Raw genomic sequence first — 12372 nt, 5'->3', positions numbered from 1 at the left:
AAGTATTCAAATGGTTCATAGATGGAGTACTCAAATCAGGTTTGGGTGCTTTGCATCATTGACAATGTGTCACAACATAAGGGGAGTGGTTTAACTACCCTACCCTATCACACAAGAAAAGCACTAATTCAGTCTCAAAGTCTTTATTCACCTCCAGAAAACAAAATGTTACAATTTATACATAAATGAGTTGTCAATGTAGAAGCAGAGTCAGGGATTAGTAAAACCAAGAAACAAGAGTGATGAGAGTACGGATAATTGGGGGGGGGGGGGTCGAAGCAATATAATTTCCTCCAGGTGTGGTTATATCTAGTGTTTCAACAAAAAGTAGACTTATGATTCAACACATTAACACTAAAGAGACAAGTGATAAAATAAAACACTGACTGACTGACACATACTCACCCACACACACACCCACACCCTCACGCCTTTAGATCATCAAAAACACACACAGCTGTCAACACATTTGGTCTCATCTGTGCAAGCACACACAAAATTACATTTCTCAGTATTTCTTCAAATTCATTCTCTTTTAAACACATACAGACTAACACACACACATACACACACACAACACAAGGTCAAACAGGATTTTCGGGATTGATGTGTTGTAATTAGAGAGCCGGAGCACATCAGCACTCTAGCCGAATTCACACATTAGCTGGATTTTACCGGTAGCCTGGACCTGGCTGGGTATAGCCCTGACCATAAGGGGGGCGGTTTCGGGCATAGGGGTTTGAGCCCCCAGGTGGAGGGGTAGCACCAGGAGGTGGTGTGTATCCAGGGCGGGGTTGATAACCTGGTGCAGGCTGGGAGGTGGGAGGAAGGCTGTAGTTAGCAGGCTGCTGGGCGGCCTGGGAGGAGTAATTCTGAGGTGGAAATGCACCTGGTGGGTACTGGCCTCCTCCCTGAGGAGGAGGGGCCTGTGATTGGGCATTAAATCCAGGTGCGGAGCCTGGTGCAGCAGCCTGGGATGTGGGGGTGGGGTAATTCTGGAACTGCTGCTGAGGAGTAGCTTGAGGGCCACCAGGTTGTGGAGTATAACCAGCTGAAAAAGAGGTACATACAAACAGGTGTAAATATTAGTCAACAACAGCGCTAAATGTCCTTCAGCTTCTGTGCATTTTGCCCTTTGCAATGAGGGCTAGGTCCATGTCTGGGGTGCCCAAGTTTGATCCAGAAGATCAGACCCAACATGTCTGGCTCTAATATGTAGATCACCCTGAAGGCCTTCATAACCTGAATCAGGTGTGTAAATGAATCCTCATAAATATGATTATCATGAATATCATTGCAATTATTTATTTCAACTGTCTTTTTTGGGGGGCAGAATACATACATCTTCAGGTAAAAAAGAAATGTGCAAAAAAATTTAAAATGCTATTTAACTGGCCAAGGCCTCTCAATGTCCTTTTAGTGATCATGACTGACCACAGGTAACCCATAAAAAGGGTTTGTTTGACAGCACTCCTCTTGTACTGTGTGATTGATCAACATAGTATATTCAATTCTTATTAAATTAAAAAATGTACCAAATTGTTAATTTAGCCACTCCTAAAGTTTTTGTTGGGCTCTCTTAATCTATCATAGGTTTGTTTTGTTTTTTCTTTAATTGCATCAACACCTATTTGAACCACATGCTGAGAATTCTCTTGACTTAGAACTAAAAGATTGACCTCAACCCTCAAATGAAGAACATATTGATTTGCTTTATTTTAAATTAATTGTGGTGGCAAATACTTTGGCCCCATGAAAGTGTATAGATGGTTCACATTTTTGCTTCAATTTAGCTCCAGGCTTTAGCCTACCTTCTCCAGACATTCACTGATCAGAACACACTGTCTAATGTGCATTTTTGGTGTTAGGAGCCATGTTAGAGCAAAACTGTGAAAGAGCTGGGGTGCTTTGAAGAGTGGGATGAGAACCATTGGATTAGCCTTTCCTGTATTGATTAAATGGGAGGGTGCAACACTGGATAGGAACGTTACCAGGGTACTGCATGCCATACTGCTGCTGAGTAGTTGCTGGCTGTTGAGGGGGGTATCCACCTGGAGCCTGATACTGCTGATACATTTGACCTGAGAAAGAGGTATAATGTGAGATGCACAGTCAGACACACTAAACCGGCCAATACTGTTTCAAAGGATTACATTTTTTTGGGATAATCATAAACATTTCAGTCTCATTAAGACATCAGGAACCGATCCTTCTGAGACATATGGAAGTGAGTTAGTATGTCTATATGTGCTTATAGAATGTCTCATTATAAAACCACACTTTTCACTAAATTCTGTAACATGGCTGCAACTGACACCACACATTTAGGTAGCATACTCCTAAAACCAGGATCTTGCAGATTTTTAAAGTAAAGTGTAAAGTAACCATCAGTGTAGAAAATGTTTCCAACTGCAAATGGTACTTTACACTGTTCTAGCTGTCGTTGCACATCTGGTAATCTCTGGGTTGTGTGCAGTTGTATGGCTGCAGTTGTTGGCATCAACATATTGGCAAATCTGTTCCAGGCATGGGTCACAGTAAGATTTGCCAATAACCAGATTGTGTGTGCCTTAATTTAACTGGCAAAGCACTTGGGCAATGCACCCACACTTCAAACTCATTTCCATTGGACAGTTAGTTCAGTTACTTCTAGCCTGCACTGTAAATGTTTACATATAGAAACCTGAAGAGTACCATTTTTTTTTGAAGTTAGTTAGATTGTGTTGCAATCTATGCAGTAATACAGTTCATTCCAATGGGTTCACTTTCTCTTGCAACTGTATATCTGGCATATGCAGTCCAAATAGGCATGTTTGCCTGTATCTGGTAACGTCTGCTCACCAGCTGCCAGCATGAAAAGATGAGTGCCCAACAACTATGCAATCTTAGCACAGCTGGACAGATATTAAAACGCAAAACTGATCATATACAGCAAGTCTCCAAAAACAACGCATGAGCTCATGAGTTGCTTATGTGCACAGCAACAAAAAAAAGTGTCTCTGTGCTTTAGTGCAAGTCAGATTACTGGAGTGATCATCAAAGGCTCCAGAGTTCTGACACTGTGTTCTATGTAACCATAGTGACTAACAGCACAAATCACTGATGCCAAAATAACACTACAGTTTCTCACACAGACCCAGTAGACATGAGAGTTCTGTGAAAACAGGACAGACCCTAATCCAATATGACAGAGGAAAACATTACGCTCCTTACCACTCCCCCTTGCTGCATAAGGAGCACTGACCACTAATATACTGGAAACACATTAGATTTACATGAGACTGTTCTTGCTCACTGTTGGTCCTTTTCTTTTGTATTCTGATGTATGTGCAATTACCATCCATTGTAGTGGCAGAAGGCTGCTGGACCCCTGAGTAAGGTGGTGGGCCCTGAGGGGCTGCAGTAGGAGGGTGATTGGCTGAGGACGAGTTAATACTGTCAGGAGTGCCAGAGCGTTCCTCCACTGCAGCTGCTGGGGCTGAGGGAACACAGAAACAGAGTAACATGAGGTTCCCTTTCATCTAATCAAGCCCACATATTCGGGCCAGTCTTCTTCGTGAGAAATTCCCCAAGAGGTTCACGTTTTTTTTTTTTCCTCACTTGCATGTAGATCGCTTCGGTTAACTGTGCTAATACTAAACAAGGGCCTCATGCAGTTTTCAATTACCAATGAATTTACAAGAAACCTCAGCGTCAATGGTCCACACTGATAAACTCACTTGAAAGGTGTCAGGGGTTCATAAATATATATTCACATGTATGTTTAGTGTACCTGGAGCAGGCTCATCTGACAGGCCAAATGCTGAGATGACATTCTTGCTGACCTCTTCTTGGTTCTTCAGGGGGTCAAAGGCAGACATGCTGGCAGCACTGACAGGAGGAGCTTGCTTCACTGCTGCATCTACAGCTTCCATGCATTCTACAAAAATATATACACAGGTAGGCTTCAAATAGCTGTTAATACAATCTGCATAGTATCACTGCAGAGCCTCAGGTTAACACCCAATGACTTACAGGCCTTGAGTAATGTCAATGTTAATGAGTTTACAATCAGGCAAACACTAAACAAGAACAATGTGCTGGCAGGATAGCAAGATAAAAGCCACTACCCCCTAAAAATAACACTGCTGACTGTGAACTTTGATCAGCATCACTCTTATAAGATTAATGCCTATTGTTTAGTGGATAGATCAATTAAATTTTGGATTTTTGGCTTAAAAAAGCTTTACATCTGGTGAAAAGCCAAACTCTACAACAAAAGGACCTCATCAACTGTTAAGCATGGAAGCGGCAGTAACATGGTTTGTGGCTGCTTTGGTTGCAGGACGACTTGACAATACTGATATTCTGATAGTAAATTCTACAGGAGAATGTCAGAGAATCTGTCCACAAACTGAAGCTTAATCTTTATTGGGTTTTAAATGACAACAAGCCAAAGCACACAGGTAAGTGTACAAAATGCTAAATATGGGGGAATTGCATATTTTGTAACGACCAAATTAAAGCCCAGACCCAAATCGAGATTTTAGGTTGTGAAAGGACCTAAAAAGCACAGTTCATGCAAGTAAGGAGCTGGGTCAAAATTCCTTCCTATTGTTTCAAAAGCAGTCAGCCATAAGAAATGACACCGCTATAAAAACTGCTGTAAAGACAAGATCTTAATTAAAGCGGGACTAAAGGGATTTAAAAAAGGAAAACAGGGGGGGGGGGGGGGGGGGGGGGGGTCAGCTGACTTGCCCCAGTCGACATAGGACAAAAGTTAGTTTAAAAAACTAAATTCAGACACAAATCCTTAGCAATAAAAACTATAGATTTCGTAATTTGCTTCGTCCTTTCAGTTGGATAGAAGCTTAGTCACTGCTTGCTTAATGATTCTCTGGGTGGCAGCAACTACATCTGAGCCTTTTTTGTTGCTGCCCCCCCGGGGTACCATTGTACAAGCAATGTCAAAGCTTTCACCTAACTTGGAATGAGCAAAGCGAATTAAAAACTAAAAAAGGTTTTGCGTCTGTATTCTGTGGAAATGGGTAGTTGATTTCTCATGTTTGTAATGTTTCCAAAATATTTAAATTAGTTTGACAACTTGTGCAAAAGTGCAGCTCCTGTCCAGGTACTTTTTCCCTTCAACTTCACAGAAGTGAAAGTACTTGACAGCTAGCATTTAAGAAAGAGGTTAATCTAATTTGTGTTGCTGTTACATGCAGACCACAGACTATGCAGGTCCACGTTTACATCAAGACCCCCCATCCCTATTGTGTAGCCTTTTTCTTTTTATTCACCGCTTGTGTATGTTCACATGAAAAAAACTCTGGTTGTTTTTGCAAGTGAATGGGAAGCCAGGCTTGTAAACTGGTATACCAGTTTGTGGGTTGCTGCTCTCCAGCGCAGGTTCTGAAGGTGGCTCCAGGCTATCCAGCAGGCTGTTGATTTTGTTTCTCAGTTGGATCAGCTCCTTGCGCAGGTGCTTCACTTGCGATGACTCCAGTGGTCGTGGCTGCCCATTTACTGCAAACAAACAGACAATCCATTCATCAATGTCCTCGCTAGAAATAAGAGTGCAATGAGTACAGCTCACAAAAAACTCAACAAAGCATAAAACAAACCAGATGAGGAGGGAGGGGGGGTGTGTTTAACTTAACCTGGAGTCTGCTGTCAATGTATCAGGAGACAGACACACACACACACACACACACACACACACACACACACACACACACACACACACACACACACACACACACATTTTAGACCCAAGACCTCTCTCCAGTCACATGTTTGGGCCACACTAGTGCATGTGAGGTTGTGGAGCCATGAACCAGCAATCAAGCTTAGTCTATAAAACATCATCCCTTTCTCCTCCCACTGTCCCCCTCCTTACACTCTTTTAGGGCTCATTTTAAATCATCAGCAAAGCACCAAAGAGAAGAAGGGCTATAATTAAAAACAGGGACTGGAAATATAATAAACAACAACTTTTGGCCATGAAAAGGAGGCATTGGACTATGACAAAGATACACCCCATCACACAGACAAAGATTAACCAAAGATTATTGTCCATGCACCCACAGCTGCAAATCATTTATTTTTCTTTTTGTTTACACTTATGACCATCATTGACCTCTGCAGTGTACAGAGCTACTATGACACCTTCTGGCAAAATTGTGCACTACAAGGGTATCAAAATGTGTTTAAATATTGCATACACAAATTCAGGCTGGTCACGGCAGGGCATCATGATGCACTCATACTTTTTCTTGATGTATGTGTAACAGCTTCTATCATGAATCACAGGCACAACATGGTATGTTAAAGGCTTCATCTTTTTAAATTACATGAGCTATACTTTATTCATGCACTCTTATTATGCATTGCTGCATATGCCACTTTACTTTTGTTGTCAATGTCAAAGACCTCTTTTTACTTTTACACATAAACTCTTACATTCCTACAGATTAGTAAAAGACATTTTTATGCTTAGTATTATTTCATATTTATTTACATATTTGATTATTATTGTTGGGTATTGTTGGGACACCATGGGTCTGAGTAACAATTTCAATCCTGTGTATGTCCATATGTACATATTGTAGTAAGACATGCACGCAGACATAACATACATCTCAAAATATGCCTTCTCCATACATAAGGTAGTAATAATAAATGCAACAGGTGGACAAATTCTTGTATGACTACATGAATGACTACATTCATTAGCATATATTTACTTTTTGAGATGATTTTTCATGTACATAAAGCTTCACAGTTAGGCTGATTAAATGAGCTTAGTAATAATACTTATACTTATTATTATTAGTAGTAATAATAAAAATAATAGTACAGTAATTCAATTTAATGTGTGCAATAATTTTCCATATTCATCACAGTTGTTACCACTATGCCACTTTACTAAATTCATTTAATTTGTATAGATTTACATTTCACGTTTTTTTTTTTTTTTTTTTTTTTTTTACTCTTTCTTAAATTTATTTAGAGTGTTTATTCTTACACACACGCTTGCAGCTGTAACAACTGTAACTTCCCTCCTAAATAAAGTATTTCAATAAAGTATTTCTGATTCTTAGTTCTGGAACCAATTAGCCAAAGGTTTTGAATAATCCAAACTGAATAATCCAAACAAGTTTACTTCCAGAATCTTTCATTAATAAAATAAATAAAAAGCAATGTAAAATGGAAGGTTTTGCAGTAGGGCAAATTATGGGGACATACTTCTTCATACAACATCTCGCTGTTTTTGGTGAGGAATCAAACACAATTTAACAATTACGTGTGCTTTTTGTGTGTGGTGTGGTGAGTGTGTGTTTATTTACCTTAAATTCTGTGCAACCTTATTTTTAGTGCTATGTTAAATGAAGTTCCACCTTATTGTCTGTGTCAGTGTAAACTCAGTAAAACCTAAAAAGCAGTTCCACCTTAAAAAAAATAAATAAATCATTGTGTGCACAATGCTTAGCAATTTTTGTGCATAATCAACCACAAACATAAGCAGGATAGATTATTGCCAGTCATATGCAGTCACACGGTGTCTTCACATGTTAAACTAAAAAGCATTCACTATAAAAACTAAGTGTTTATAAATGTTCCACTGTATTTGCTGGCTGTATTCTGTTCAAAGATGCACAATTTAGGGAACTGTTCTAGGTGCCAGTCACTTTACTGGGATTTAGTCTAGGTGCATTAAGGGCTTCAAAAGCTTTATCCTGTTTAATCTTGATTTAGTTTTTTGTTGATTGTTGTTTGTTGATTGATTTATGTTTTGTTGATCTCGTTTCCTATTACTGAATTCCTCTAAAGCTGCTTTGTGACGTTGGCAGTTAAACGCTATACAAATAGATTTGAATAGTCTGCAAAAATATTTTTAAATGGGGAAACACCAAACATTGAGTTTTCATTGATTTAGGAGTACAACAGTAAAACACAACATTTCTATAAAACCACCCCAAACTAACAGAAAATTTAAACTTGATTTTAAAGTAATAGTTCTGTTTGCAAAATAATTCAGCTTTTGAATGGGGCTGGGACCTCCTCTGATACTCCTCTGATACTGATGAATGGACATGCCATTGCAGCCATGGGTTAACGAACAAGACACAACCCAATGGGCTTAAAACCTAAAATAAGTTCAACCTCATACATTTTTAACAATATAACAGTGTTTATTTTCTTCAGACCATTGAATGTATTGTTGTGCAACAAAAAGGGTCTTGTCCAGAACAATATGAAACATTGTAGTTTTACACTTAGTGTTCTCAACCCAAATATCCATATTCCACCTTACTTTAGGCTATATAGTCTATAAGATATTACAATATAGAGCAACATTTTGTCATTTACAAACAATAGATAACATGGCACAAATTGTTGCCAAAAGAAAAGTTCCAGTTCAGTTCCAGATATAAATACGAGAAGAGTTAAATGTCTTTATGCCTGTCCTTTCCCTCTATTCACTATTTTCTATTTTAATAGCACCAGGGTTCTCACTCTGCTGATCTTCATTTTCTTACTGTGGCATTAACTCAGGGTCATTACGTCATCACTGCTGGAGAGGGATTATCTGCTAACAGAACAATCTGTCCATCCTAGTGTGAGAGTTTAAAGCTTAAAGTGATGATGTGTATAGCGAAAAAGTGATGTGATCTGTATGGAGGAAATCTGACTGATGTTAGCAGTGATCGGACAGATGTAAATAAATCCTACGCATGATGACTGTTAATAAAAATGTCAAATTTTGGAAGTGTGGGCACTTCTGGAACACTCAAAATCAAGGCTGTAATTTAAGTTTTATCAGTGGTTAGGTGTGTGTTGGAGACAAAAGAGGTCAAAACTATCCAGCAAAAACTTACCAAACAGAGTGAGTTTCAATATTCTGCTGCATTGGATGGCAAAAGACAAATCAGAGCTGTCAAAGATGGTTATAAGGTCATCATCTGCAAGAAAATAAGAAAGGAACATGAATTTTATTCAATGCTGAGGAATGCACACAATCTGGTTCTTAGGGTACCTTCAAAGTTAAACAAGAATACTACTTTTAATCTACTACTCAAAGCTGTTTTACTTGTTTCCAAATTAGCAACTAAAAAAAAAAAGGTGCACAGAAATTAAACAAACATTTTTTCTCTCAAATATATTTTGAAAGGGTCAGTAAGATTTCTTTACTAAAAAGGCCTCTTTTATTCTGTAATTGGGTTTAATCAGACTCTGGATAAACAGTATAAAACATTTACAGCCAAAATAAGGCATCACCTTCATCCTTGTATTTGATGGTGACTTCGTCACTGCTCTGGAGCTGGCCACGAAAGACACGCTGCATCATGAGCAGAAGCTCATCGTAAGTAATGTCCTCATTGTGGATGGGGATGCGGCGGATGTCATCACCCAGCTGAGCCTTAATGATCAGCTTCCCACTCAGGTCCAGCTGGCCATTCATACTAGAGAGACAGAGACATGGTCTCACTGTAGTTATTGGCAAATAAGGTAAAAATGTTATCAATATTTATATATAACACAAAATAGAAACCAAAGAAACCAAAAAGACCAAGAAAAAGGACTAGGACTGACTACCTAGTACTGGGCCCGAGCACAAATTTTCCCCACACCCTGCTGGCCTGCACTCACATTGTACTTAACAGTCTAGGCTCAATCACACTTATATTACCACAATGTGACTTTTTATTTTAAAGAAAAGTGCTGAGCTGAACACTCACACTAAAGTCTTCACAGATAAGGTAATCCATAATGCACCTACACTACTTACAATTTAAGGAGCACTCAACCTCTCACAGACTTCGAACAAACTGTTCATCTCTGATGACCATGGCAAGTTGCCCATAGATGCTAATTAAAAGAAATACAATATGCAGAACAGTCACCTGAAACAGCAGTAGGGAAGATAAGACGGCCCTGTAATTAGGTCCGAGGTCCCCAGTAATCTGACCTACCCATGAAGTCCGACCCAGCTTCTGAACAGCACAATAATCTTAATGTAACTCCACTGCACAGTCTAAGGGTCACAACAATCGGAATGATTTGGCAGGCCAAATGCACTTTCCCAACACAGACTTTGGCCTCTAACATTCACTCTGGGGGAAACCCTAGGCCTTTTGGTTCTGAGACTAGATGCCACTACACAGTTACACTACACAATTACAGGGTGTGCAGCTGCATATCTAAGTGAATACAAGGGAGAGTACCATTACCTAATCCTATTAATTCCAACATGGAAATACAGACACTGTAGTGTTTAAGCAAGTAAATGTCTGCATATTTAACCAATCTTCAAATAACAATCATGGATAATTACTTTTAATATGTGCACTTTCAAAAACCGCTGCAAGTGCTTTCATTACCTGGATCACACAAAAGTAATCAAGCTATATCACTTATTGATGGCATGCTAGAAGTGCTGACTAGATTCTCTCAGCTGTCCAAGGCCTACTTCAGCTTTAGATTCAAACGTGGTCAAACGTATTGTTACTTTGCCCTCAACTGGTATATCTTCAAATAGTGTCGATAGTATCTGCTCACCTCGAATGCCTGCAGCATGTAAATTACTGGGAAATTGCTTTACTATAATAACCGCGTTCTGAAGCTACGTGACAAAAATACTTTAAATGTAGCGCATCTAATATGTCTACGGCCGTTCACCTGCTGTCAGTGACATGGGCGAGGCGAGCGGTTTACTTGGGTTTACTCTAACCAAGATTCACATATAGAATAAACTCACCCATTTGTCGATAATGACATAACTACCGTTAACCTAAACATAAGCGATATCATGGAGCCTAGTTATGCAAAGAATTGGCGCGTCATAATAGTGCCCCAGGGATGATCCAGTTACACAAATATAAATTAATAAACATACGTGTTTTGTATCGTGAGGCCATTTTATTCCTTGTCAAAAAGTGATCGTCTCAAAACCCTTACACAGCTCCATTAGGCAGATGTTACAGCAGCTTCCTGCGAGAAACTGAACCACTCTACAGCCGGCGAAAAGTTGCTAGCGGATTTTAACCACCGAGTTCTCATTCATCACTTTAGTTCAGGGCCGGAAAACCAACACAACTACCACGAGGAAAAAATATAAACTCAATTATATAATAATACACAGACGATTCTTTAGTTAACGGTGTGTTTTTGAATGCTCCAGTTTTCCCAATGCTAAAGTGATGCTAACGTGTACTAGTTAGCTAGCTAGCTAGCTACCTGATAATGTCCGGTCTGTCACCGCAATCAGATACACTTTACAGGTCGTTATGTAGTTTATATGTGGCAGTGAAAAAGTTGGGTCATTGTCATTCATGTAACAATAAAATTGTGTACCTGGTGTTTGGACGTGTTGATCCCGCAGTGGTACAGACTCCGCAGAAACCACTTAGACCGGACTCACTCACACTCCGCTGCACATCCGGAAGGATCTCGGCCTGTACGTGGCAAACACAAATGCGCAGTCGCAGTGCAGCGAGAACGCAGGCTCCCGTACGTGTGCGTACGCTTTTTTTTTTCTCATTAGATGCTCTTTATGACTGTAGCTTTATGCTGTTATACTATATCTAAATAAATATTAACATAATCACAGCAGCCATAGCATACATTGCATTTTAAATCAATTAACGTTTTTTTAATATTTACAATTATGTGTGTAAAATGCTGTCACGTGAAAAAAGGAATATCCCTTTTTTTATCATATTTAAACATATAGACATTTGATAGTCATTTTAACAATATCGAAAGATAATAACAGTGATAATTGAGTGGTAATATGGTGACAATACTCGCAATACGCAAATGTCCTCTTTTTGGCATGTCAAAAATCTGTTTCGCTCTCGGTTTCTAAATTTCGCATTGATTGCTTTTACAGTCGCCATACATTCTGCGTGCGGATTTAGACAGTTTTAAACACGCGTGCTTAAACCCCGCCTTGTCACCACAACTATGGTTCTACATATATTTGCACCCACATCAACCATTGGTCAAGCTGCTTCCCAGAGAGAGGAAGAGAAGAAGATAAGAGATTGTGGTAACGTCACAAGCAGCTTTTTTCAACTGATCTTTTCTTTTGTTCAAGTTTTCAGAGACTTTAAGACACTTAAAGATTCCTTGATGCACAATGACTGGTTGTCCGCCAGCCAACTTATATGTTTTAGTGTTAGCATTTTCTTCTGCCAAATTACCAGCAGCTTGTTACTTTGTGACATTCGCGAACTCACAGTAACCGAACAACCCGCAGTCCCTTCTCCAGCTCCTTACACAGACCAACAAAGTTAAATACAGCATTGTGGTGGCTTTCATGTGCGCTCATTTGATAATGCAATAGATTCGACACTTTAATACAATGGGAAGTGGAAAGTTATTGAT

The 12372-nt window shown here is 39.4% G+C and overlaps 1 protein-coding gene across 1 annotated transcript; it reads right to left on the bottom strand.

Moving 5' to 3' along the window:
• Window positions 1–127: 127 nt before the first annotated feature.
• On the bottom strand, window positions 128–11441 carry tfg (trafficking from ER to golgi regulator). Its single transcript, XM_072686397.1, has 8 exons — window positions 11338–11441; window positions 9262–9446; window positions 8862–8945; window positions 5359–5505; window positions 3773–3919; window positions 3338–3478; window positions 1992–2081; window positions 128–1051 (listed from the first exon to the last, which is right to left on the bottom strand). The coding sequence occupies exons 2-8, from the start codon at window positions 9443–9445 to the stop codon at window positions 672–674; spliced, it is 1173 nt and encodes a 390-aa protein (XP_072542498.1). The 5' UTR covers window position 9446; window positions 11338–11441; the 3' UTR covers window positions 128–671.
• Between the last annotated feature and the right edge of the window lie 931 nt (window positions 11442–12372).

Source organism: Salminus brasiliensis, chromosome 8 (genome assembly GCF_030463535.1).
Source record: "Salminus brasiliensis chromosome 8, fSalBra1.hap2, whole genome shotgun sequence".
In the NCBI taxonomy this organism is placed as follows: domain Eukaryota; kingdom Metazoa; phylum Chordata; class Actinopteri; order Characiformes; family Bryconidae; genus Salminus; species Salminus brasiliensis.
Note: the sequence above shows the minus strand (reverse complement) of the source record. Positions and strands in the feature narration are given on the sequence as shown.